This window comes from Cebidichthys violaceus, unplaced genomic scaffold (genome assembly GCF_023349555.1).
Source record: "Cebidichthys violaceus isolate CVI_PGR_0920_01 unplaced genomic scaffold, fCebVio1.0.p SCAF_6, whole genome shotgun sequence".
In the NCBI taxonomy this organism is placed as follows: Eukaryota; Metazoa; Chordata; class Actinopteri; order Perciformes; family Stichaeidae; genus Cebidichthys; species Cebidichthys violaceus.
The window spans coordinates 17496374-17522521 of record NW_027176816.1 but is presented as its reverse complement, the minus strand read 5'-3'; the positions used below and the strand labels follow the sequence as shown (position 1 = coordinate 17522521).

Sequence of the window (26148 nt, the reverse complement as noted above, 5' to 3'; positions counted from 1 at the left end):
AGAGGTACTCATCGATAGTCAGTGTATGTGGAAGAACAGACAGGAGTGTCAACACAGGAGCAAAGCAACGTATTGCTGTGGACCGGGGCAGCAGCTAAACATATTTCAGACACCTAAAGTTCCCAGATCCCAGTTGGAAAGGGCTGTCTGACGGCAAGGTAATGTGATGAAAATATCCCAAATATAACATACATTTAAGCTAATAATACTTAATAATACTTGTTGTTGCTCCACACTTGTACATTGCTTTGCTCCCGTGCTCCCAGTATGTTTAAAGACAAGAATTATATTTCATTATTTGTATCTACAAACAGTGCCGTGGAACATATGTAACATACTGTATACACACAGAGTAGAACCTTACTGTGTAATGGTCATTAGTACATGCAAACTGGAACCCTAAAGCACACAAAGAGACAGAGATACAAGGATTGTTCAGTTTACTTCATGTTCAGGTTCAAAAACGGGAGATCAGTCACTCAGACAAAGAAATCCAAAAGGAGCAGGCAGAAAATCCAAGGACCAAACGGGCAAGCAGGGCCCAAACGGGCAGATCCGATTTCATCTCATCTCATCTTCAACCGCTTATCCGGGATCGGGTCGCAGGGGGCAACAGCTCCAGCAGGGGACCCCAAACTTCCCTTTCCCGGGCCACATCAGCCAGCTCTGACTGGGGGATCCCGAGGCGCTCCCAGGCCAGTTTGGAGATATAGTCCCTCCACCTGGTCCTGGGCCTCCCTCGGGGTCTCCTCCCAGCTGGTCGTGCCTGGAACACCTCCCTAGGGAGGCGTCCAGGTGGCATCCTTACCAGATGTCCAAACCACCTCAAATGGCTCCTTTCAACGCAAAGAAGCAGCGGCTCTACTCCGAGTCCCTCACGGATGACCGAACTTCTCACCCTATCTCTAAGGGAGATGCCAGCCACCCTCCTGAGGAAACCCATTTCGGCCGCTTGTACCCACGATCTAATTCTTTCGGTCATGATCCAGTTCACATGACCATAGGTGAGGGTAGGAACGAAGATTGCCCGGTAGATAGAGAGCTTTGCCTTGCGGCTCAGCTCTCTTTTCGTCACAACGGTGCGATTCTCCGGCCAATCTCACGTTCCATTGTTCCCTCACTCCGAACAAGACCCCGAGGTACTTGAACTCCTTCACTTGGGGTAAGGACAGATCCGATTTAGAAACTACAAATACGCTGGAGAGCTTGGCAGTAACACACAAAGACAATCTGGCAGGGACCAAGAGCAAGTGGACTGATATAAATACTGAGGGACTAATGAGAGAATGGAGAAGACCAGGTGAGGGGAATGAGTGAGTAGGCTCGTTTGAGATGAGCCAGTCCTGCGCACAATGGATCACTCCGTCAGACGTCATGCACACGTGGTCAACGATAGCCTCACAAGATCGAGGCGGCCGCAGTTTTTAGAGCCAGGCGCTGCAGCTGCTCTCCACCGAATGCAAGACCCAGGGCATGATGGGAAACGTGTGGCTGCCGCCCGATCAAAGAGCTGATTGGCCCTTATTTTTGAAACAGGCAGCCTCAGATCAAAACAAACTAAAAAGTGAGAAACTGGTGATGAACTGTGTTCTCTCTGTCTGGGCAATGAACATCTGTCTCTCTCCTCAGGCTGCACCTGTGTGACTGCCGGCACCGTCCAGTCCGCTTGCAGTGATGGACAGTGTCACTGTGACCGGCAGACCGGAGCCTGCACTTGCAGGGAAAACGTGGCCGGCCATAACTGTGACCAGTGCGCTCCGAACCACTGGAACTACGGTCAGGAGCGAGGCTGTGAGCCCTGCGGCTGCGACCCGCAGCACGCCCTGGGGAGTCACTGCAACATGGTGAGGGAGCGCGAAGTCCTCCGAAAGCCCGGAAATGGATAACGCAAAAAACAAAACTGTATTCTGATCTGTCTTTCAATTGTTGTCAATCTGTGTTCCACAGTTCACAGGACAGTGCCACTGTCATACAGGCTTCGGAGGTAAACAGTGCACTGAGTGTGAGCAGTTCCACTGGGGAGACCCGCAGGTGCAGTGTCAAGGTAACTCATCTTGTGACAACACTAGTGAATAAATACCACTTGTGGGCTCACTGTACTACTTTATGGGACAGCCATGAGTGAGTTCTCTTTTTACATTAGAAATGATGCAGTCAATCAGTGTAATTTTGCCCAAACACAGCAAAATTCAATCCCTTTCTTCTCCCCCGTCCTCCCACTCAGAGTGTAACTGCCATCCGCTGGGCTCGGAGATGGCCCAGTGCGACCGGTTAACGGGGGCGTGCGAGTGCAGGGAGGGCGCAGCGGGCAAACGCTGCGACGAATGCGCTCGCGGCTTCACTGGCGACTTCCCCAAGTGTGTCCAGTGTCACCCGTGCTTCCAGCTGTGGGACGATGCGGTGTGCCAGATTAAACGGGACCTGGAACACATCCAGTACACCGCACAGAAGATCCTGGAGAGCGGGGTCACGCCGGTAGTCGGGGACAAGCGCATCAGAGATCTGGAGAGGAAGCTGAAGGAAGTGCAGGACCTGATCAGCGCGGAGGACAGCGACAGGATCCACCAGCTGATTGGACAGAGCATCGATGACCTCAGGTGATGATGTCACGTAGTGGTTGGATGTTCGTTGAGGTTGGTCAGGATGATTTGTCTCCTGCCACCAACTGCTTGGATATTAAAATCCTGCTCTGTGTGTGTTCCAGGGCTGAGATCGCCCTGACCGACGGGCGTCTGATGGGCGTCACCCGAGAGCTAAATACAACCGCAGAAGAAGAAAAGGCACTGAGACGCACTCTGAGCGACCTAGAGAGAGAGCTGAGGGACTTCAACACAACTGTGGCTCACAAACAGCATCTGCTGGATGACTACCTCACCTCAGGGTTTGCAGGTATCAAACTCCATCAAGAGAGTGAAGCTTCAAAAAAACTTCACGTGGCAGTATACAAACTCAGCTAAAGCTAATGTGATACAAAGCTATGGAAGCCCCGAGAGGCCAGTGAGAAAAGGACATGTGGGTGATTTTCTAAGTCTGATCTAAAAAGGAAGAAAGATGATGGTGAAACTTTTTTTCACCTAAGTTCATCCAAATCAAGTATTACAACAACAAACATGATCTTGACAACAAGAACAAAAGGTGTATTTTTACCTTTTTTTTTAATGTAACTAAATTAGAAAGATTAACCTTTTTTGTTTTACCTGTTCTTAAGTCATAAACACACAAGAGAAAACTATTTAGATCAGACCAACATTTTTTTTTCTTCACTTGCCTCTCGGGTCTTCCGTGAAAACATCATGACTCCAACAAAAAATGAAGACAAAAAGTCATACAGATACCTGCAACTTTACAGAACAGAATATTGTGAAAGAGATTCTGATATTATACATAAAACTACACCTGTGCCTGCTTCCTCACAGATCAGTTTGAGAAAGTGAAGAAGTACTATCAGGAGTCAGTGAAGGCGGAGGAGAAATGCAACGCCTCAGTGTCGGGTCCTCTCAGTCCTGTGGAACAGTCCAAAAAAACCCGCGGCATCACTGAGGACCTGCTGGACGCCACTAAAGACAACTTCCTCCGTCACCTGGCTGCTCAGAACAAATCATTAAACGAGCTGCAGCAGAAAGCCCACGACCTGGACAAGAAGGTCCATCACCTCAGCCACAAGGTAGGACCTGCTGGGGCTTTACTTGAGTCTCCGTGTTTATCTTCAGGTGGATAATCTAATTAACAAAGTATTGTGTGTTCAGATTATTTTTAAGAAGGAAGTCTTCTAGGAATAGATCAATGTATTAGTTGTTGAGTACATTGGAAAAGGAGTTATTTAGGCTATCTATTGTTGATTCATATATATATATATACGTATAGATATATATCTATACGTATATATAGACAACAGACTTTATCACCTATGATATGGTTTATATAGCATTTTTTTTATTACATAAATAATGAATCAGTACCAGCTAGAACTACAATATACATGAATTGTTATAGTCCCCGTTTGCAATGGAAAAGATAAGTATATATCTTTTTTAGTCTTTATGTCTTATATTTAATTTCTTATAAAAGTACTTTTAGTAGCTGACACAGAATCTTTTGTTATTTTGAGTGTATTTTCTTATTCCATTGACCTGAACCATTTCCTGTCAATGACAATGCACCGTCTCTCGCTCCAGGTATGTGGCGGTCACAGCAATGCCAGTGTCAACGGCAGTTGCCCGGACAGCCGGTGCGGCGGCGCCGGTTGCCGTGACGATCTGGGCAATCCCGTGTGCGGGGGAGAGGGATGCAACGGGACAGTGAGCACTTCTGTCAGGGCACTGAGTCTCGCCAGGAACGCCACCGACGGTCTGAACGCTGCCAACGTGGAGCTGCAGGGAGTGGCGAGAAAGGTCATTTTTATTGAAGAGAAGTTATCTGACGTGACCGGAGACGATAAAGTGTAAAGCTTCTCTGTTGACATCTCCATTTCCCCCGTCTCCAGCTCGAGGACATAGCCTCTCTGACACAGGATGTGAAGAACCAGGCGATGAACACGCTGGAGAAAGCGCAGAAGAAGAAGGACTACTTTGAAAACAATAACAAGAAGCTCAAAGATTTCATCAAGAAGATCAGAGACTTCCTCACGGGTATGTTGATGGTGTAACTGGTGATATTCGCTTTGAATTACGTGAATGTTTGCTTCCGTCTTAAGTTCAACTGCAGCTGGAGTTTTTGCTGTGGCAAAAATGATTTTCTGGGTGTAATGTGTTGTTTTCTCTCCTTCCTCCCTTTTCGCCGTCCAGAGGAGGGAGCAGATCCAGAGAGCATAGAGAAGGTGGCTCTGCAGGTGTTGGCGATCACCCTGCCGGTCAACACGACCACTCTGGACAAAATGGTCATGCGGATAAGGGACAGCCTTTCCAACCTCACCAACGTAGAGGGGATTGTCAACCAAACCGCGAAGCACATCAGCCAAGCCAAGGAGCTGCTCGACAAAGCTAAAGAAGCCAAGTGAGTAAAGCTACTGCTATTTATTTTGTATTTCTTAATTAAGGCCACATCTCCCACAAACCATCCTGATTCAAGATTGCTTGTTTTGTTTGCTGAAAGTATTGTTAAAGTAGTGACTTTGTGTCTGTGTAGAAATGCTACATAAGTTCCTTTTAGTTAAGTTCAATCTTACGTCCTTCATCGATTACAACACACACTCATTACTGAGGACTGTCTGTCTCATTTCTGGTGGGATTGCGCAGGAGCCGAGCGGAGGGAGTGAAAGACGCAGCCAATAACACCAAGCAGGCGCTGGACGTGTCTCAGCAGGCCATAGAGAAAGCAAGAGCGGCCCTGGAGGAGGCCCGCGACAACCTGAACAGAACCAGGAACGCTACGGTCGAGGTACGGCTGTGTGTTCCATGACTTGTTCACACTCTCCCTACTCACCCGTTTGGGTTTCAGGCTCTTTATTTGAAGTGCTGGCTTGTCTTATTTCTCCCATATCTTTCCATTCCCCTCCTCCCTCCGCACATTTCTAGGTGGATGAGAGGCTGACGCAGCTGGAGGATAAGCAGAAGGATGTCATGATGCGTTTAAACAACCTCTCCATGGAGGTGGAGGCTCTCAGGAACAAGACGGAGCAGAACAGACAGATGGCAAAGGACGCCAAAGCGCTGGCTAACAACGCCACACAACTAGCATCCTCACTGGAGCAGGTGAGGAAGTGGGCAGAAAGTTGTGCTTTTGTTGAGGAAAAAAAAAACAAGACACGTTTTTTTACCAAAAACATGAAAGGAGTCAAATGTCGTGGACGGCACCAATCATTTCTTTATGGCAACTAACTATTGTGTCGTCTCTCCCAGAGCCTCAACGACACAGAGGAGCGGTACCGGGAGCTGCAGATGAAGGTGGACTCTCTTGGTGGGGAGTCTGGAGGTCTGAACAAGATCAACCAGAAAGCCAAGGACATCAAGAAGGAGGCAGAAGACCTCTTCAGCAAAGCCAGTAAAGGAATAGAGCAACTCAGGAGTGAGTACATGAAGCCGCTCTGTGTCTCTTCATGAGGCGGACCACGTTCAGTACACCGGGGCCATTGTTTACAATTTAGCATGGATTGCCTGTGAGGAAATCATTTCCATATAAAGTGGTGTAATGACACAGTTTGCCTATATATAGTGTATAGTGATATCTGTCAGGTTCTCATTTATAGATGAAATAATGTATCGGGGAAAGAGGACAGAATTATTGTTATTCAGTGGTTATCTGGCATAGCCTGAGATATTTTATTAAAGGAATACTTACTTTTCCATAATAAAATGTATAGAAACGATGTTATGTTAACATATGTTCTATATTTTTATCAGTTGTGCATTTGCAAAGGTTTCCAACACTTTTCAACCCTAGAAAAGTATTTCTTTTTTGTATATAATAGCACTAAACGTAACTGATAACAATTTTGTAAAAAAAAAAAAAAAAAAAAAGTTTTTAAAGCAAGAAATGGTTTTTTTTAAAGTCACACACAAATAAATGGTGTTGTGTTGTCTGCCAGAAGCTGTGATGAATTTTCTTTTTATCCAGTTTTAAGTCACATTTTTACAATATAATTTTTAGATCACCAATCGCCTTTTTTATTGAGAAACTCATAGCGGCAGAAAATTACATATTGTGCGTTTAAAAGCTATATATATATATATATTTATTTATATATTATTTTTTATTTTATTTTTTTTATTTGAACTGTCCTAAAATGTCAAAAAAAAGCTCAATTCCCTCAGGGGCTTCAGTGGACATCTCCCCCAAAGCACCAACATGTCCAGAGGCAGCCCTGACTTCACTGCAGGGTTGTTTGCTTCTTTGTAACATACTGTAATAGGATATAAATGTATTTGAAGAAATAGAAGTTATAATTATCTGAGAAACACAGAGAAACTTTGATTACATTGTACTCTTAATACACACATTGTAAAATGTAAATTACAACACAGTTCCAGTACACCAAACGTTTTTGGTAATATTGCGTTCAGCAGCGGTGTCGGATCACTTTATATTGTTTATGGTTTAATAAGGATTCAGCTTTCCTCAATCCTTATTATTTGTATGATCCCACAGATACTCGCTGAGCACTGTCTTACTCTCTGTGTTTGCAGAATTGGAGAAAAAGTTCAAGAGTAACGAGCAGCGGATGCAGAAGCAGCGCATGGAGCTGGACGAGCTGAAGGACAATGCCACAGTGGTGCGGGACGAGATCCGGGATCAAGTGCAGAAGTACAGCAACTGTGTATGAGGATTGGAACAGCTCCCTGTTTTACCATTTGCTGCTGCAGTCCAGAGCAGAGCTGCATGACTGATGAAGAAAAAACTACATCGCCCATGAGAATAAATCGGGACAGAAAAACTACATCGCCCATGAGAATAAAGCGCTGCTCTGGCACTCCCATTTTTTAACTGGTGTGTCAAGTTTTACACATTACCCGTCAAGTGTTATATCACAGAAATGCCTTCCTCTGTCCATGTACTGTACCACACTTTGACCGCTCAATATCAACACTGTCCTGTGTGGCGTTTGTGTCCTTAAGCTATTACAAGTGGAGGAGAGTATTTGTGTCATATCATAGTCCACGATAATTGATTTCATGAATAATAAACAGAAAGAATATATCAGAATATGTTATCAGAAACGTGTTTATTTTGACCAAAAGTGCTTTTATGACTGTGTGTAATTTTACCACATTCTATGGTATTTACAATATGACATTCCTATTAAGAGACATTTGGGAAAGTTTGATTTTTGTAATGAAATAAGCGTTTATTATTTTTTTATTTCAAAAGAAACTCTTTGACTGAATAAATATAAATGCATACACGAGTATTCTTATTAGCAAAATTAACTCTGAGGTGCAACGATGGAGACAAATAAATGTGAAGTTGCCACATCACGTGTCCTGTTTGTGTGATAATATTACGAGTTTAAATTGTTGAACTTATTTGTTAAGAGTATGTTTGTTTCAGTTCACTGTCACTGTCACAAGGGGGCGCCATACACTCAGCAAGGCGGCGCGCTCTCCCGTTTCTTTAGCTCCGTTTCCCGCCCATCAACCCCTTCACGCGGACATTTTGACCAGCGCAGGTGTAATCAATGACGCTGATGAAAACTGCATTCCATTTAGGTGAGCCCGTTGCAAGATCGCTCACTACGGCAGCTCACGAGCACAGAACAGAGCCATCATTAACGTTATGAGTTGCAGCTGTATTTCCTGCCGTGACAGCCAATTAACAGCCCGTAAGAAACCCACACAGGTGTTTCCACTTCATCTGATTGATTAACCTGTGGGGGGCATGTACAGACTCTCTATGTCTACTCCCATTCATCCCCCCCTGCTGTTCTCAGTATAAAGGAGCTCTGCTATTCTCTGTTGGGTTCTGGCGCTGGATCCTGAGCTCCAACAAAGAGAGGCTGTCCTCGAGCCGCACGGGGAATGTGTAATATGACAGAGATTTACAGCAGGCTTTGTTTCTGCAGAAACACACGGCACCTGCACACATCAGGCTGATGGGCCCAAAGAAACAACCGATGTGATTAAATGCACTTGTAACAAAATGTTGACGTCTGTTCCACACTGCATGGCTGTCAATCCTAATGGACACGTCGTCCCGACCGACCTGTTGGATGAGACTGATGTTTTGATCCGTGATATGCGCGCGGCCACGGGCTACTCATTGGTTGCAATCAAAGGGAATCTAATCCGTCCAGCAGGGAGCGCGCATTCCTTTCTGCTCCCAGACACTGGGGGCTCGTCGGAAAACATGTAGAGGAATCAGTTTTAGTTTTTTTTTACAAAATGTGCATATTGCCATGGAATACAGTGTTCTTATTATAAAGTGTCAATAAAACAGATTTATTGGCTATTTCAAGGTAGTTTTTAATGATTATACTGTGACTGTGTAAATTCACTGCTCTACTGGTCAATAATAGTTCAAGAAAGTAAACAACAGTTGCAGATATTGACCAGCTCACTCTGATCCTTGGCGGTGGTGCAATTTACGCTCTAAAGTGTCCTCAGTTAATCAGTGGTGGTTTGTAGAAAACCACTAGAAAATAAACCATTCGGCCCAAAAGCAGTTGAGCTGCTACACTACATTTTCTGACAACGACGTGCTGTTTAAATAACTTTTAACACAACAGGAGGTCTTTAATGGGGGCAAATCTAGACAGATTGTGCTGTAACTTAAATAACAGAGGCTCATTGTTTTGTTTTTTTCTTAAATGTTTGGACAGGCAAACAAAAACGGTTGTCCCACAAGAACAAAACATTTAGGACCATTAAATATGTGTTATCCGGGTTTGTAGCCCACCTCATCCTTCATCCGCCCACCTAGGACTCGAACACACGACAATCCGCGGTTTGCGCTTTAGGAGGTACAGCTCGCGCCCCCTCCTCCCCCAGCGCTGTTCTGCTCCGCTCCGAGAATCCAGCACGGGGTTTCCAGCAGAGAGCCGCAGGAGCTGAGGACTCCGCAACACTGCTTCAGCCTCGCATCCGTCCGACGACACCGCAGCAAGTGGACCGACAGAGGAGCCTGTTATCGGACACAACTCAGAAGCTAACATCTGAAACAGGACGGTGAGTGTAGCTTTTGTGATTAGCCCGCTAACGTTGGACGTTTAACGACAACCAGATAGATTAACAAGGTAGGAAAGCTGACAATATTTTTGCTTTAAGGAGTCACACATGAGAGTGTGTTTTCTGTTGTTATTAACCTGTAACAACACAGAGGAACTCACTAAAAACACGTCTGTGTCGATGAACCGAGAGTGAGTTCTGAACGACAGAGAGACCTCACGAGCGCAGACCCGTTCACTGGGAACCTCCAGTTGGAAAAAGTCAAAACCAAACTTCACTTAAAGTGGACAAACAATGTCCGTTTTTTAAATAAATATATGTATGTATATAATATATGCGTGTCAATATTTCGGCGCCTGCCTCTCTCTGTGTGGTACCCCTGGTTCATCACTATCTGTTGCCTACGCAGGTTGCCGGCGGCCCCGCGGGTTGATGAGCGCTCAGAGATGCAAGCCTCACTGGTAACGCTCGTCTGCGGTAAGTCGACTGTACACAGAGCCCTTTAGAGTCAGTCCGTGTTGGCTGCTCCATCATAACGAATCCTCAGAAGTGATTCACTCAGCTGACGACCGGTCTCCCGGTCACTGGGCTCCCTTTGATTAGTAACTTAACTACTCAGGTGATTTCACTTGAATCCACGTCAGTGAGTTATTTAGTGTTTTTAAGATGCTCACACTTGCTCCAGAGGGCCTCTGTCAGTGAGAGTGCTTTGAGGAGGGTATTATCTCAGCCCCACTGGCAGCAATGCTCACTTGTTTTCAAGAGAAAGAGGATTTCTAACACCGGGTAAGAGGTTACTTTTGTTCTGTGAGAGTAACGTTCTTATTGTGGGGAGCAGAAACATCTATTCACCTCTATTACCTTTGCGAATCTTAAATCAAAACCACCGTTTTGTTTTTTTAAAGTCTTAAAGTTTCATGTATTTAACTTTTTCCAATTGTTTTCAGGGTTCTACAGTGATGTTTGCCAGGTTGCCACTGGCAACCTTTGTGAGAGATTTGCCGCCAATTCTTGGCCTTTTTTTTAACGACAGCAAACTTCAAAACGCAGCAAACGTGCCTTCCAAAACATATAGATATTAATATCTGCGATATTAGTGATATTTACATATTGCCTTGACAGTCACAACCTCAACCATACAACGCTGCACATGTATTGGTGCGTTTACTCTGTGGGGACTAAAAATGGCGACCATATTTTCAACTGCTGGCGCCTGGTTGGTGGTTTGTCACGTTGCCTTCCAGAGCAGACCTCACTGTAACGTCTCTTGTTCTCTACAGAACAGCCTCCCGTTAAACACAGTGCTGGAAAAAAAAAAAAAATCTAAATCTTGTGGTTAGAAAACAGAAGCCTGAACGTGGTGGATGTGAGACCCTGCTCAGAGATAAGATAGCTGATGTTTCTTTTTTGGGGCCCCACGGTGCCCTCCGGGTCTCTGGGGTCGTCCCTGTCTGTCGGTCTCGCTCTGTGGGTGGTTGTCGCTCTGTTTATGGCCCTCCTAAAACAGCCCAGCTGAATCCGCAAATAGAAGACACCCACTCCACAACCTACCTCCTCCGGCACTGTTTGAGACCCTTCTGGATGCGTGCTGCTCGTCCAGTGCCTGCATGTATATGTGTGTGTGTGTGTGTGTGTGTGTGTGTGTGTGTGTGTGTGTGTGACGGGGATAAAGGAATGCTGGCAAATTAACCAATTTAAACAAAACAAAACACACTCAGTAACTGGTGTTTTTTTATCTCATTTAAAGCCAGAAAATGACACAGAAAGTTCTCAAAAGTCACCAGTATTGCTGTCTTAACACCTGCACTAGTCCAAGCAAAGTGGACATGTGCTCCATACTATCAGATAGCTCTAGATTTATCTGAGTAACGACCCTCAATAAAACGCCTCTCAATGCTTTGTTCCCTGTGGCTGAAGACAATGGGCTCATTGCTCCAGTTAAAGTCTATTAGTGCCTGCTGTTAGCGCCCGGGGTGTGCCCTCCGTTACATTATCAGTGAGCACAAGTGCTGCTCTTTACGACGACGGCGGCGCTAGTTCTTCGGGACACACAGCCACCGTGGCTTGCTTTTTCCTCCGGGTTTTTGTCACGTTTTCTTCCTTAGATGGGGAGATTTTACGTTCTTTATTTACGTTTTTTCTCTGCTTGAAGTAAGCAGGGCTGAGCAGAGCAATAAATACAAATTCCATGTCATTGGATCTGGTTTTCATCTTGTATCTGAGCATTTAACTCAGAAGCCCATTCATCTCTAAGAGGAGTATTTACAGTATACCATAGATGTGAGAGAACGACCTCTGAGCGGTGTGGAGAGATTCAAGTGTCTGGAGAGGAAATAAGTAAAAGGAGCTACAGAGAGAGAGAGAGAGGGTCGACTGAGAGCGTATTAGAGGAGAAATCAGAGGAGGAAATGAGTGACGAGGGTGTGTTTCAGGGCAGAAAGGTGAACAAGTGTGTGTGTGTGTGTGTGTGTGTGTAGCTATAAACCCCACACACTGTCATTATAGAGACGGGGAGCAGTCCATTCAGACTCCTGACGCCTCTGAGGACATGCTCCAAGGTCAGGGGTCGTGTCCAAAACCCCCAGGGCAGAGACGGGGTTAATTGGTGTGTGTGTGTGTGTGTGTGTGTGTGTGTGTGTGTGTGTGTGTGTGTGTGTGTGTTTGAGAGAGAGTGAAAGGACTCAGGCTGATCACAGGGGACAAAAGAGCCAGCAGTGCCTCCTCTCTTCTTTCTCTTTTCACTTTCTATTTCTATTCTTCTTCTTGAGGGGATTGGGGGTGGAATAAGGACCTGTAGGAAGCGGGTCGTGTGTGTGTGTGTGTGTGTGTGTGTGTGTGTGTGTGTGTGTGTGTGTGTGTGTGTGTGCGCATTTGCAGAAGTTTTCTTGAGAAAATGTAATTTTGAGCAAAAAAAATCAGGGAAAAGGTCGCTGATCATTTTTATTTTAGCTTTTCTGCAAAAGTACCATGATAATGAAGCTACTTTTTTTCTCATGAATTGCTTTTAGTGTCATCTAGCAAATTACTTTTCATGAAGTGATGTTATTAAGTTCAACTGAGGGAGGGAGCAACTCGTCATTATATCGGAAGTAGGAAGGAAGGCAGGGAGGATGGAAGCACTTGGGAAGGAAGCAAGGAAGGAATGGAAACTTAACATGAAAGAGGATGGAGGTAAATCCTCTGTAATTCACCTTTCTTAGAGGTTTTTGTGTTGAAGTACTAAGGTTCTACTCCGATGTGTGTGTGTGTGTGTGTGTGTGTGTGTGTGTGTGTGTGTGTGTGTGTGTGTGTGTGTGCGTTTGTGTGTGTATGGGCAGGTGAGGCCTGGCATTAGGCAGCAGTGGGAGTGAGAGAGTGTGTTCCCGAAGCCTTTGTAAGCATCAGCCTCCGGAAATGTGCGGATGTCAGAACAATGGTGCGGTAAAGCCTACAAACCACCGGCACTAGAGACAGAGAGGCTGAAATATTGGAGGGGGGCTGAAAGAATCACGACAAAGAGAAAAGAGGGAGAGAAAAACTTTAGGCACAGGGGGAAGGGGTGAGAGAGCGCAGAGGGAACAGGTTTGTTTCTATGAAAGGACGGTGAGTTAGGTTTCCCCGTCCCGTTGGCATGCCGGGGCCTTTTCAGGATGAAAAGAAGAGGAGGAGGAGGAGGAGGAGGAGGACTTGAGGGGGAGGATGAAGGGGCATGGAGAGGAGGAATAGGAAATGGAGATGGTGTCATTGAAAACAATGGGGTGGCTGGTACAGTGGTGAACACTGAAAAGTATTGGCCATGTGCTTCCAGTGTGGAGAGGAACAGGCGTGTTGGTGTACCACCAGGAAACACCGCTGAGAGCCTGTTCACTTTTGGGTGTATTGTGTGTTACTTGTGTGTCTCTACATTGTTATATCTATTGACCGCATTATTAAGACAAACGATAAGGTTCGCTTTAATTAGCCAACGTTACATAGACGATGTCTTTGTACCCACTGATGAAACAGACCTTACAACAATCAAAGCAACAGAGCACACCACAGCAGAAAAAGCAGGGGGGTGTAGATGTTAAATAGAATGATGGCTGAGTTCCATTTAGCTGCTTCAGTTCCCGGGTCCTGGTACTGCGCACTCAGAGTGCGTTTCCATCCACCTTTTTTTATATGCATGTTCAATTTGAAGTATTCAAAAAGAAACGGGAACAGAGTTGACTCCTGTTTGAAAGACAGTGGTTCCATGTTTTAACACATTTAGGTTCCAGAGAGAAATGCCTCCATGTCATGCGTCACCCTCTTTACCTCTGACATGTTTTTTGTGATTCTTTTATTGCTACAGGGCACAGGCCAAATCTAATAACAGGCTGTGTTGTGCAGCTTGTTAAAAAGCACTCTGAGACACTTCTAATTATCTAATAGCAGTAATTACAGTGCAATACTGCAGAATGTCAGGAGGGAAGGAGAAATAAGGAAGGAAGGATGGAAGGCAGGAGGAGAGGAAGGAAGACAGAGACAAAGGGAGGAAGGAAGAAGGTAGGGAAGTATGTGTTGTCATGGAAGAGTGCCTGACCTCTAGCCACAATGTGTATGGTGTCATCCTGTAGTCCTGTAATTACACACACACACACACACACACACACACACACACACACACACACACACACACACACAGCCTTGTAAACGTAGGCCAGTTGTCTCATGTTTCAGGTCACCTGTATTTGAGTGATAGTGACATGAAAACTCCCAGAGAGCCTGCATGTTGTTGTCGTTAACTGCACGTGTAGTGTAACATTTACCTGAAAAGAGTAGTACTGGAAGTAAGTAAGTACTGTGTTTGAGACTATTTACTACAAATCACTTACACATACTGTATTATTACATTAAGTTTAGATTAACTTTGTCGCACCTACACTCCGGCTCCCCCTCAGGTAAACACTGTTAGCTCTGTCGGCACTTTTGCCGTATTTGGCACTGTTTTCGCTGTTAGCACCTTTCGGTGCTAGCCGTTGGCTCAGTCGTTACCATGTTGAGAGCCGTATGGAGACAACTGAAACACTCTATTGAGCCTCTTTAAGTGCTCAGACTTGACAAAGCTCCTTCAGAGCAATAGAAGATCACTGTATTGTAATATATAAATATGTTGCCGAAATAGCAACCTTTTCCTAAAATACGGTCCTAAAATGAGTCTGTGGTGTCGGCATTTTAAATCTGATGCCTGCAGTGCTCTATAGGAGCATCAAGTGACCCCTGTCAATGGATTCACTAACTCTAATGTTTTTCAACCTAAATACTTTAGACCTGTTTTTAAAGTGATAAACAGAAACTCATTTCAATATGAATCATGTTAATATAACTTAGTTGTGCCCTGATATTTTGGGGCTTTGTAATTGGATCGCTGTTGCCTGGCTAGATTCATGGCTTCGTTCAGCAGCACCTGAAGACAGGCACCAAACGTGATATAACTGTCATAATATTTTCTCAATTTAGCTGGTTTGGGCTGAGCGGTGTGGACTGACTCAAATATTTCTCCGTGCTCTCTAGCTTGCTAGCTGGCTAATAAGCCAAGCTAAGCAGCAGCAGCAGCAGTTCGTTGCACCCTGAGTGATGTCATGACAGATTGACGTGATGTGTCACAGGCATATCAGAGTTTTCTATTGGACCAAAGCTAACGTGGGCGGGAGTAGTGGACACAATGTGGTTGTTTTATTGGCACAAATGGTCTCCATCTGCAGATATGTACTTTCTAACTATACAGCACAGTTTCATCATTTATAGCAAATTATTTCCCGGACCCCCTGACGGAGTGCCACAGACCACTGGGAGATGTTGTAAATGTACACATTAAGGTTGAAGTTAAGCGTATCTAAGCCTCTGCAGATACTGAACATGGAGAGACATTTTAAATTATTATTTGACAGATTGGTTTTCTCCCACTCTCTTTTCCCCAGGCTCCTCACATCAGGTCATCATCAGTTCAAATCTAACGCTGAAAAATGACTTCACACACAAACACACATGCAGCACTCCCCTGTGTATTCTAAATTACACTCAAGAGTATGCGGCCTTTGCCTTTGGCCACACCGAGGTTACCCTCCTGTCTCTCACACAGGAAATGACTCTGTTATTATGCTCATGGGTTTACATACGAGCAATGCTAAAGGACACAAAATGCACTCAGATGCACACACAGTTGGAGAAAACACAGGCACACAGTCATTAGCCAGATTAGCATAAGGCTCCAACAGGTCAACAACACACACATGCAAACACACTTAACTGCTTGCCTCGACTAATGACTCGTGTGCTGAAGTTTTCTCTGCGCTTTCCCTCTAAGTGGAGCCAGACTTTCTTCATCACAGGCTCTGATTAGCACCTTCGGTGAGCACATCTGCACTCTGCTCAGCGCTCCTCGTCTCCCCGAGCAGCTGCCGAGTACCAGCGCAAAACACACACACACGATCACTAACCAAACCCGCAGCAACCGGCTCGCTTCGGATGAGTGGCTGATAGACAAGTTGGTCGACCGGCGGGCTGCACTCAACATCTGCTGGCCATGTGTTTCAGCAGGCTTCAGGCAGCATGGCAGGCCCTTTGTTGCCTGTAGCTGAGAACCTTACAGATACGTTCATTGTAGTCACCTTAGTCCCACTGCACTTCATAGGTTCGGTGTGCTGTGGCTGCACTGTTGCACCATTTTTTTCAAACATGTTTCTGAGGTTTCAAACTTGCAACTGTCCCGCATTTTCCCAGGGTGAGCATAGAGGTCAGACAGATCACATTGATCTCTATTAGAACGATAGTAAATCATCAGTAACTGCAGACATGTGGGAGCGATGGCCAGTGAATGTGCTTGGCATGTTTGCAGAGTTTCCATCCAGCTCTCCGCTGTCCACCTGTTGCTGATGATAGTCCGCGTTTCCTCTCCGACATGGAGAGATTCAGACGTCTCCGGGACGGGACAGGAATGTGAACGTTTCCTCCAGTGGGACCAGCTGTCTCTCAGTGCCGGGCCTTGTTAATCTAACAGCCTGTGTAATGGTCAGCGTCTGGCCTCACTCACTGAAACCCTTCTGTCTGCTCTACAGGCAGGCAGCGACAGAAACAGCTGAGGAAGATTCAAAGATCATGTCAGAACATGTCAAATATGTATTTATATATATGTGTGAGTGTGTGTGTGTGTGTGTGTGTGTGTAATGAATGCAGTCCAAATATATCAACAATGACAGATTGCTACATAGGCTCTGCTGCTTGGGTTTTTGAATATGAATCCTTTTCAAATGCAAATATAAATATTTGTGGGTCATCATGTTCTTTTATATGAATTTAATATTTAATACATATTTCTTAAGTAGATACACACATAAACAAGTTTCTCTGTGAAAGCAAGTTTGAGAAGATACATTTTAGGTTTGCTTTTAAAGGTTGTGCACATTAATACATCTACTGGGAGGCTGTTCCAGTCTGAGGACTAAATGCAGCATCAGTAGCCTTTAGTCCTGGAGATAGAACAAAGTGATCTTTTTGATGAGATGCACCTTTAAATGAATTGTAGAGGTTACATGCAGCCAGCGGATATATTATAGTACAGAGGTGAGTTTTGTTTTGGGAGGAATCAGGTGAAGATGTTTGATCAGGTTCTTAGGGAGGCCTGTGAACAGAGTGTAACAGAAGAGAAATGGTGTGACTTTGATGAAATGAAGTTGTCTATTTTGGCCTGTTCCTTGTAACTTTTCGTTGTTTCTCTGTTTTCTCCGTATTTAACTTAAGAAATGTTTGAGCCATCGAAATATGAATTGATGAGAAGCAATGTGTCATGGGTACACTGATGGATGGATAGATCTTCACTTGATAGATGGCAGCATGTACAAGCAAAACACAATGGGGCCCAGGACTAAACCGTGGGGCACACCACAAGAAATAGTGAACCTCTGAGTTTTATGTATACATTTTGAGCTTATAGCCGAGCCACCAGTGGTACGGTGCTGCAGGCCTGGGTTATAACCACTTTGTGAGATATCAAATGCTAAAATTACTTTTGTCATCTCCCAAAGTAACAGTGTTTAAAACGGAACAGGCCTGGCACTTCTTGGTTTTTTATGTTATTCCTCTCCAGCTGTGGGTCTGGAGCCTTGTCACCACCTTCTTCATCATTAGCCATCATATTCCTAAATAATACATGACGTGAAGGTCAGCGATCATTTTTTTTAATAAGCAAGGCCCTCTGCGCTGCAGGAAGGAAGTAGGGAAGGTGAACAGCGGGGCAGAGAGGGGAGTCAGCATTAGACACCATAAGAGAAGAGAGAATAATAAAGAGGCGAGGAGGGAGGAGAACAGCTGGATGTTTGGCTGTGGGAGTTGACCGTCTATCAGCTAAGTGCAGAGCAAAGAGAGGACGGAGACGCAGAGGGCAGAATGTAAACTAATTAGCTAAGGGGAGTTGAAAACAAAAGGCTGTTGACTTTTTCCTCTGGTTTTAAAGTAGCTGCCTGATGGTGAGTGTTAAACATATCTGTACTGCCTTCTAGTCCCACGCTCACTCAGGTCAGGTATGCAGCTCAAAATGTCTTAAAATGGTGCTATTCTCGTCTGCTCACTGTCACAGACAAGCTGATATTGGATCTGACCCTGCTGTCATTTTAATATTCTTGGTAATATGTTTTGTTTAACTTTAAACCCTCCTCGCTGAGCAAGTGTGTGTGTGTGTGTGTGTGCGTGTGTGTGTGTGTGTGTGTGTGTGTGTGTGTGTGTGTGTGTGTGTGTGTGTGTGTGTGTGTGTGTGTGTGTGTGTGTGTGTGTGTGTGTGTGTCCACAGTGTCCATGTGTGCTTTCTTGTCTATTTGTTTGTCTGTTTTCCTGGTTTCCTTCATTATTGACGCTGGTAGATGTGACAGCAAACTGTGTCTCGCCAGCCGGTCCCAGTGGAATTTGTCATGTTGATGCCACTTACTGTTTGGAGGGGGGTTTAGCAATTCAACTATTGAGATTCGGAAGGCCACAGCATGCTGTGTGATACACACAATAATAATAAAACCATTCAGTGACTCGTGACATCACCAATAAACGGAAGTGACCGTATTTGGAATACGGAGGAGTGATGTAGAGACGCCTTTTACAGCTTTGGTAGGGTAGCGACCTGTCAATCACAAGGTAGCCCCGCCCTAAAGCATACTCTGCTTTATCATCTATCTGACTCTAAGTGGATCATCATTTACTAAATGAACATCATGCTGTATTGAAGAAGACTTGAAACTAGAGATTGAGACCATAAACTCATGTTTACAATGTTTACTGAGAGAATAAATCAAGTGAGAAGTAGAGTCATTTTCTCATAGACTTCTATACATTCAGACTTCTTTTTGCAACTGTAGGAGTCGCCCCCTGCTGGTCAGTAGAGAGAATGCAGGTTTAAGACACTTGCTCATTGGCTTCACTCTTCACAGCCGGAGGTTGCCGCCTGGTATAGAAGCATATGGATTCATTGTGTTTCTCTACTCATTATATATTAAAAAATCTTTAAATGTATAACATGTCTGAAGATAAAGAAGATATTACAACAGTACACATCAAATAGAATCATCTAAACAGTATGAGCCCAACAAACAAAGTGACCAGGTCTGAAGGAAGGAAATGCGGGCAACAGAGGAACATTTTATGAAGCTTGGTGTAGGTCACTCTTGGCCACTCGTGCCCTGTACTTTCTGTTTACTGACTGGTCGAGAGCAGAGAGGAAATCAAAGGCAGGGATGAAAGCCAGGAACAAAAGCAGTGCTCACCTGGGGGAGACGGGGGCTGGGGGTGGAATTCATTTGTGGCATTGAAGCTCAGACGCCCTGCAGACTGCACCGTGCGTTCTGTATCACTGCCTCTGACAGTTAAAGCATTGCCTCATGTGAAAGACCTGTTGGCTCAGAGTCAGATTTCACTATCGTCTTGCATGAACATACTAATATCATGTGAGCGCAGCGGACAGTTTGTCACCTGCTTCATGTCCTGCGCTGTTGTGACTGCTGCCACAGTAGTATTTGACATCTGCAGAAAAAGCTGCCATTTGTGGCGTTATTTGAAGATTGTCACACGTATAATTCAAAAAGCAGCTCAATGACGAACCCTCACGCGGTGAGTCGCTACAATTGGCTAAACAAGCTGAGCAGAGCACAATATGGTGCAGGGCAAAGCCTGCTGTTACAGGCTAATGGCTGGTTGAACAGCAGTGCTTTGTGAGCTGAGACCCCCCCCCAGACACACACACACACACACACACACACACACACACACACCAGCAGCACCACCACAGACCCCTTGTCTTCTCTCAGCTGTCTGTCTGCATTCCTCCCTACTTCTCCATTTATGGCTACAGAGGAACGAAGAAGGAAAGAAACTGACGCCTTATAACAGCATTATTGCTGTCCTCAAAGTTACAATGTTAACTTTTCATTTCGAGGGAAACAACATCTGTCTTAGAGTCTTGACTATTTCCTCCCAGTTGAGGAGGAGCCAACATTGCCCATATTCAGCCTCACCTTGTAGAAAGGTAAAAATGTGGATTTAAAAGAACTAGTGCAATTCGGAGCGCATGGCTTCCTGTATTGCTGCTTGCAGCATTGCGGGTGGCGTGCCCGTTCAGAACATGGCTGTTCAGAACAAAAAAAAGAGGTCGTTATAAAGTTTTTCTTGTTTTTTTTTTTTTACCAGCATCCAGCAGCAAAAGCAAACTGCTGTCAATGAGCCATGGCCCGATTGGGTTAGCCTAGCCCTGAAGCCCGTCCCCCGCTGATGCACAAAGCACTTTCGCTTGTTTATTAATATTGAACGTGTCGCACGTCCACCAACGTCGAACACGTCCCCAGCACTGCAACCGCCAAAAGTGAAGTAGATTGGATGAACGGTTCTGGAAATATGCGAAAGACAGTGATTTCTTGCTTTATAGTTAGATATAGTTTGAAATTTTGCAAAATATTAATTTTCCTACCTAAAAGTTATTAAGCGAGAAGATTGGTGCCACTCTTATATCTGTTAGATAAAACGCTATAGCCGGCGAGAGTGGATGCAGGAGAAGCAGCTAGCTATTTGAAGGCATGTTTTCGGGGCTTTAAGCTTGTACATTTAGGGCTGTAAGCAGACCAGTGTTTTATACAATATGTCTGCAGTGTTCATGTTAGAATCTTAATGCACTTTCTAACACTCAAAGTGCCCACTGGCTCTTTCTTCCTACAGCTGTTCATGAGTGCTGCACTTACACAACTATAGAGCTTCTACCCTCAAGGTATGTTTTCGCCCACTGCTCTGTAAGTTGCCTTGCATAGTGTCTACCAAATGATAGACATCATCCATTTATCTCCCCCTCCACTGAGCCTCCGTCCCTGGTTTACATCAAGGCTGCAGCGGTCTGATCACCGTCAGCTACACGAGCCGTGACGTCACCCTGACAGCCTGCATGTGATAGTGACAAGCAATGACAAATCCCATCATAATAAATGTGTGTGTAATAGTGAATCATTGTTTTGTTTATCTTGTTTTCATGAGGCTGCGGTGATGTCAGGCCAGCTCGTGTTAATCCTGCGTAGATTTCACAGACAAACAAACACAGACAGAAACACGGAGATAAAAGACGACAGGAAACCTGTGATTATACGACACATCAGACGTCTGCTTCGCTCGTCCTCGCTCCCTGATCTTTCTCTTACACACACACACACACACACACACACACACACACACACACACACACACTCACACACACTCACACGCACACAGACCTTTGAGTGCGTGCCAAAGGTTTCCAGAATAGATATCAAGTTGTGCCTCGATGGGTCTTCCCACTGTCTGTACAAAGACTCTGCACTGTCTCTCTTTCCCCCATCTGTCCTGCTGCGTTTGTGTTCTCACTCTCTCTTCCTTGCTCTCAGAGTCAGATAAAGGATAAGGGAACGACCTCAGGTCCTTTTTTTTTTTTTTTTATCATGGGCCATTATGTCGGTCAGTGTCCTCGCGGATAAGGATAAATTGGAAGCAGCTCAGATTGTTACCTGATTCCCAAACAAATCCTCTAATAGGTATCTTTTGTGTGGCCAACGAGCACCTACTCGATGCCGACATTCGCTTGGAAAGTGGTCCATCGGTCTGACGTTCTGCGTCGTCGGGTTTGAGTGTCAGCTGTGAATGAGTGGGCCTGTGTCCCCGTATGGACGCACAGGCGCACATACAGTAAGGGCGTAGTGTAGGCACGTGTTTGTGACCTACTGTAAGCTTGTTGCTCACTTGGCTGGCACCAACCTGAGACTTGTCCAGATGCCAGGCAAACACAGGTTTCCTCCAGAGTGTGTGTGTGTGTGTGTGTGTGTGTGTGTGTGTGTGTGTGTGTGTGTCCATGTGAAATCCTCCTCTGCACTGTTCCCAGCAGGTTCCCTATCTACAGCTGGCCTCACAGCAGTGTCAAGCTGTGATAATGCACTACGGCTACAACAACCTGTCTCTAGGGCTGCAAATATCGATTGTTTTAAAAATGAAGTATTCTACCAATTACTCCATCGAGTAGATAGATAAAAAATACTTCTGCTTTGTTAAAGAGCAATAGAAATATACAAAAGTCAAAACAACTGAACAAATAATTGTAACAGTAGTTTTATTTGTGTATTATAAGATGCTTCCAGCTAGTTTCAGAAAGTTAAACATGTCATCATTCCACCTCTAATTCTCATTTTATATTGCTGTGAAAACTTCTCCTTCAAACAACCATATTCCACCAATTTCTGGTGTTGTGAAATTGCACATATGTAGCCGATATTAATGGTAGCAGTGGTGAAATTCTTTAGCTTTTCTGCTTCAGGGGCCGTGCGTCTCTCTTACAGCAACATCACCACTTCCCCCATGATAAAGCTCTCAGCAAACCTATTTCCATCTATAAGGAATAGGGCCGTGGCAGTATGCTGATTGCAAATATCCGGCACGCAGCTGTCAATTTAGAATGCTTCATATGCTTGATGGTAAGAACTAATTTAACCACTTATTTTGTAAGAGCATTGCTATTCACATACCATTGAATGAGGCCCATTGTGTTTGCCAGGGAGCTGTGCTGCTTTGTAAAATTACCACTTTTTACCTTTTTACCACAGAAAACGTGGCTTTAATTATTCAAGGCTTTAAACTCTCAAGTAGCAGTCCTAATCTAGATTTGAAGATGCTAAAGGTTAGCTGTAAATTGGGCATTCAAACCATCATTCAGAGGCCGTTTAGATGAGGCTCTGGCAGTGCAGTAATGGACAAAACATGATTTAAATATGATTGAATGAGACTTGCAGTGAAAGGTTGCTGGTCGTGAACTGTCTTAGGAGCGTGCAGAAGTCATGTGGAATTATATTTCTGCCTCAAGGAGACCTTTTCAGTAAGAGACTTTCTTACAAGTACACAAATTGTAGATAAATTGTCACACAAGGAATGAGCAATGAAACGATGAATTTAGTGCTCAATTAGTTTAGTTTGCTATTATTCACGTAAGCACACAATAACCTTTTTTAAGCGTTTTGTGGAGAAGTTAAGTGTTGCTGTGTAGTCTGCGTACGTATTCAAGGGAGGATCAGAACCACCTGTTGTGGACAGACGGTAGATTGACAGCCAGACCTCTGGGTCTCCGCTCCCCTCATACCCGTCTCCTCACAGACCACAGCTTCCCAGAGGCATGTGGGAGAAACTCACGTAGAGATGTCCTGTGGAATGTGTGGCGGCTGCTGCTGGTTGTCATGAGAGTTTATAAGGTTTATTTTAACTCCCACTCATAGCACAGCTATTCAGTCACACCAAGGCTCCAGTGCTGGATCACAGAGTGGCACGCTATCTGTTCACAGTTGATGAGCTTCTCTGTTGGACATGTTCAGTAAATAATCATTCACTCTTTTGGTCTTAGCTGACCTCTGTGGGACCTGGACTGGTTAGTTCTCAGATTTAGCCTGGAGCTGGGGCCTCTTGTCAGGGCAGTTCTGTGGGACTCCTGCAGACAGCAGAGCCTGTTAACCTGCAGGGTAGCCTGCAGATAATCCACCTCCCACTGGATGTTGCCTCAACATTGAATCGGCTCTTGATCAAGCAGTAGCTGTCTAGTAGCAGGGGGGACCAGGTTCCAGCTCAATAAGCCCTGAGTGCCCCGTGACCTCTGTGAGGATTCACAAGAAGTTTGTGGAATTGTTTTCCCCCAAGAGCTATGGCAAATATGATTTAAAAAGTTTGCCTTTTCAAGACCCCAAAAACAGTAAGGTACAGTACATATACGGCTTTTACTAGTTTCTGCGTTTCTTTTTTCAATTCTCAAGTAGGTCAAACTGAAATGGCTCACATGTGATCTCACATCGAACAACAACAACAAAGCTACACCATGTCGAAACAAGCTGGAACCATTTTTACAAAAAGATGGTTCACTGTAGTGAAGTCTGTACTCTTCCAGCCCCTTAACAAAACCTTCCTCCCAACCATAATGCCATATCTCAAACTAGTGGGTGACCTAATATGTGCAATTTAGGATTGAAAGTTGACTCAGGCATAAAAGAAAACCCTCAAGTTTAGCTCACTTTGGCTGGAGTCTGTCCCCTACAGGAAGCGATAAGAACAGTTGATGTTCTCTCTTTTTTTAAGACGGAATGAAGGGTACTGATTTCAAGACGTTTATTTACCAACACAAGCTTGTGAATGGGTGCTCTAATAGTACGCGATGCCACTCTGCACAGCTATTTCCTGTTGATTGTAATCTATTTCCTGTTTCCCTCCCTCTAGTCCTGGCTGCTGCCGTTGGCCAGGAGCCCGACCACAGCCACGGCTGTGCCCAAGGCAGCTGTTACCCGGCAACGGGGGACCTGCTGGTTGGACGAGAGAAGAACCTGAAGGCCTCGTCCACGTGCGGGATGAGGAAAAAAGAGCCCTACTGCATTGTCAGTCATCTGCAGGTCAGTATGATATTAGGTCAGATAACAATTTTGTGTTCGCCCATCTGTGTTCTCTACTTTCTGTCTGTGGTTCTGGGTTCCTCATTGGTCCCCTGAAGTTCCTCACCTTTGACCACGTAACACTGACCTTTTATCGCCCTGCCGCAGGATGAGAAGAAGTGTTTCGACTGTGACTCTAGACGGCCGTATGACCCAGTGTACAACACCATCAATCACCGGGTAGAGAACGTTATCACCACCTTCAAACCCCACCGCAAGAAGTCCTGGTGGCAGTCTGAGAATGGTGAGGAGACCTCATGGTCACTTTTGTCCTGCATTGAAAATAAGTAGTTATTGTTGTTACTGACTTCTAACTTGTCCACTTGACACTTTCTTATAAGGGACCCTTTAAAAAGAGTTTGTAAACTGTAAATAGAAGCTTTGTCAATGGTTGATAATCCAGTAACTAATACTGTATAGGTTATAGACAAGCCGGAATAAAAAATGCAATAAGTAAAGAGCAAAAAAAAAAAGCTACATCATTTATCACAACCTGTCAAGCCATAAATTATACAAATCTGTGGAGCATTAGTAAATGATCTGTTATCATCAATAAAGACATTAGTTACAAGGTTTAAACTCTTTATATCTGGTACCTTATTAGAAAGTGGCAGCTTATATTTCTTGTTGCAACGGAACGGGGCAACGCACTCAAGGATTGTGGGAAATTAAGGTGGTAAGCATGGGTACACTTGGGTGTGAGAGGAAAAGCACTAGTCACTACAGTCAGATTCACATTTAAGCATTTACAAACTATCTAGCAGGCGCCATGGTTATATGAATTGATTTAATATGATGTTCATAAAGTTTTTGCAGCATTGCTCTCGTGCAGACGGAGTATGTTGCAGTGAAAATGTCACCTCTCTCAGATGTTTGTGTATAACTTGACAAGCATCTGTCAGAATGAAGTCACTCTCCATTTGATTTTTGTTGGAAAAGAGTTAATGGCTCAAAAAATAGTTTTGCTAAGTTGATGGTGGGAAAACTTCTGTGTAACTTGATCACAGATGTAGACGCTCGGCAAGTCTGCAGGGCATCAAACACACAGGCTTTAGACTGGACTATCGCCATTACACACAGTACATCCACCCAGTAAGTACAACTATTGGCATATAACCAGAAGGTGCAAACATTAAATATGTTTTATGACTACAAATTTGCACCAAACCTTAACTTAAAGCTGCAATAATTGATTTGAACTGCTCATAAAAGTCTTAACACATAAGAACTGCTTCAGAAACTGCTCATGCTGTATGTTTTAAATCGGCCCTGCACCCTGCCAAAGTCGGTTATGTGACACACTAAATATGGCCTGTACTTAATCGTGCTGGTATATAGTTAAAGTTATAAATATTTGGGAGAAAAATGGGGGGGGGGGGGAGTTAGAGGGGAGAAAATGAAGGGATGTAAAAAAAAATTTGATGTTTTTTTTGAAGCAGAAATAATTAAATTGAAAAGAGGAGAAGAATTGGAAAAGGAATAAGATCCTCAAAGTTTATTGACACACTAGCAGTAGGAAACTTAAAGAATTGTATAAGCAGCATTGCTTCTGCACACTCACACGCTCACTCTCACGCTCACTCTCACACACACACACACACACACACACA

General features: G+C 44.5%; 2 protein-coding genes across 5 annotated transcripts in view; both read left to right on the top strand.

Moving 5' to 3' along the window:
• Positions 1–7907, top strand: part of lamb2l (laminin, beta 2-like) — a 49737-nt gene extending 41830 nt beyond the window's left edge. For all 3 annotated transcript variants that reach the window (XM_068732859.1, XM_068732860.1, XM_068732858.1), the window contains exons 24-35: positions 1630–1844; positions 1948–2044; positions 2225–2597; positions 2705–2889; positions 3417–3664; positions 4176–4391; positions 4484–4628; positions 4785–4992; positions 5235–5376; positions 5514–5690; positions 5838–6003; positions 7122–7907. In XM_068732859.1, the coding sequence (XP_068588960.1) occupies positions 1630–1844; positions 1948–2044; positions 2225–2597; positions 2705–2889; positions 3417–3664; positions 4176–4391; positions 4484–4628; positions 4785–4992; positions 5235–5376; positions 5514–5690; positions 5838–6003; positions 7122–7258 (2309 nt within the window). In that variant the 3' untranslated portion in view covers positions 7259–7907. The remainder of the gene's footprint in view (positions 1–1629; positions 1845–1947; positions 2045–2224; positions 2598–2704; positions 2890–3416; positions 3665–4175; positions 4392–4483; positions 4629–4784; positions 4993–5234; positions 5377–5513; positions 5691–5837; positions 6004–7121) is intronic.
• A 1619-nt stretch (positions 7908–9526) lies between these two features.
• The window catches only part of lamb2 (laminin, beta 2 (laminin S)), a 44030-nt gene continuing 27408 nt past the window's right edge, over positions 9527–26148 (top strand). For both annotated transcript variants that reach the window (XM_068732557.1, XM_068732556.1), the window contains exons 1-4: positions 9527–9596; positions 10006–10073; positions 24330–24499; positions 24647–24782. In XM_068732557.1, the coding sequence (XP_068588658.1) occupies positions 10043–10073; positions 24330–24499; positions 24647–24782 (337 nt within the window). In that variant the 5' untranslated portion in view covers positions 9527–9596; positions 10006–10042. The remainder of the gene's footprint in view (positions 9597–10005; positions 10074–24329; positions 24500–24646; positions 24783–26148) is intronic.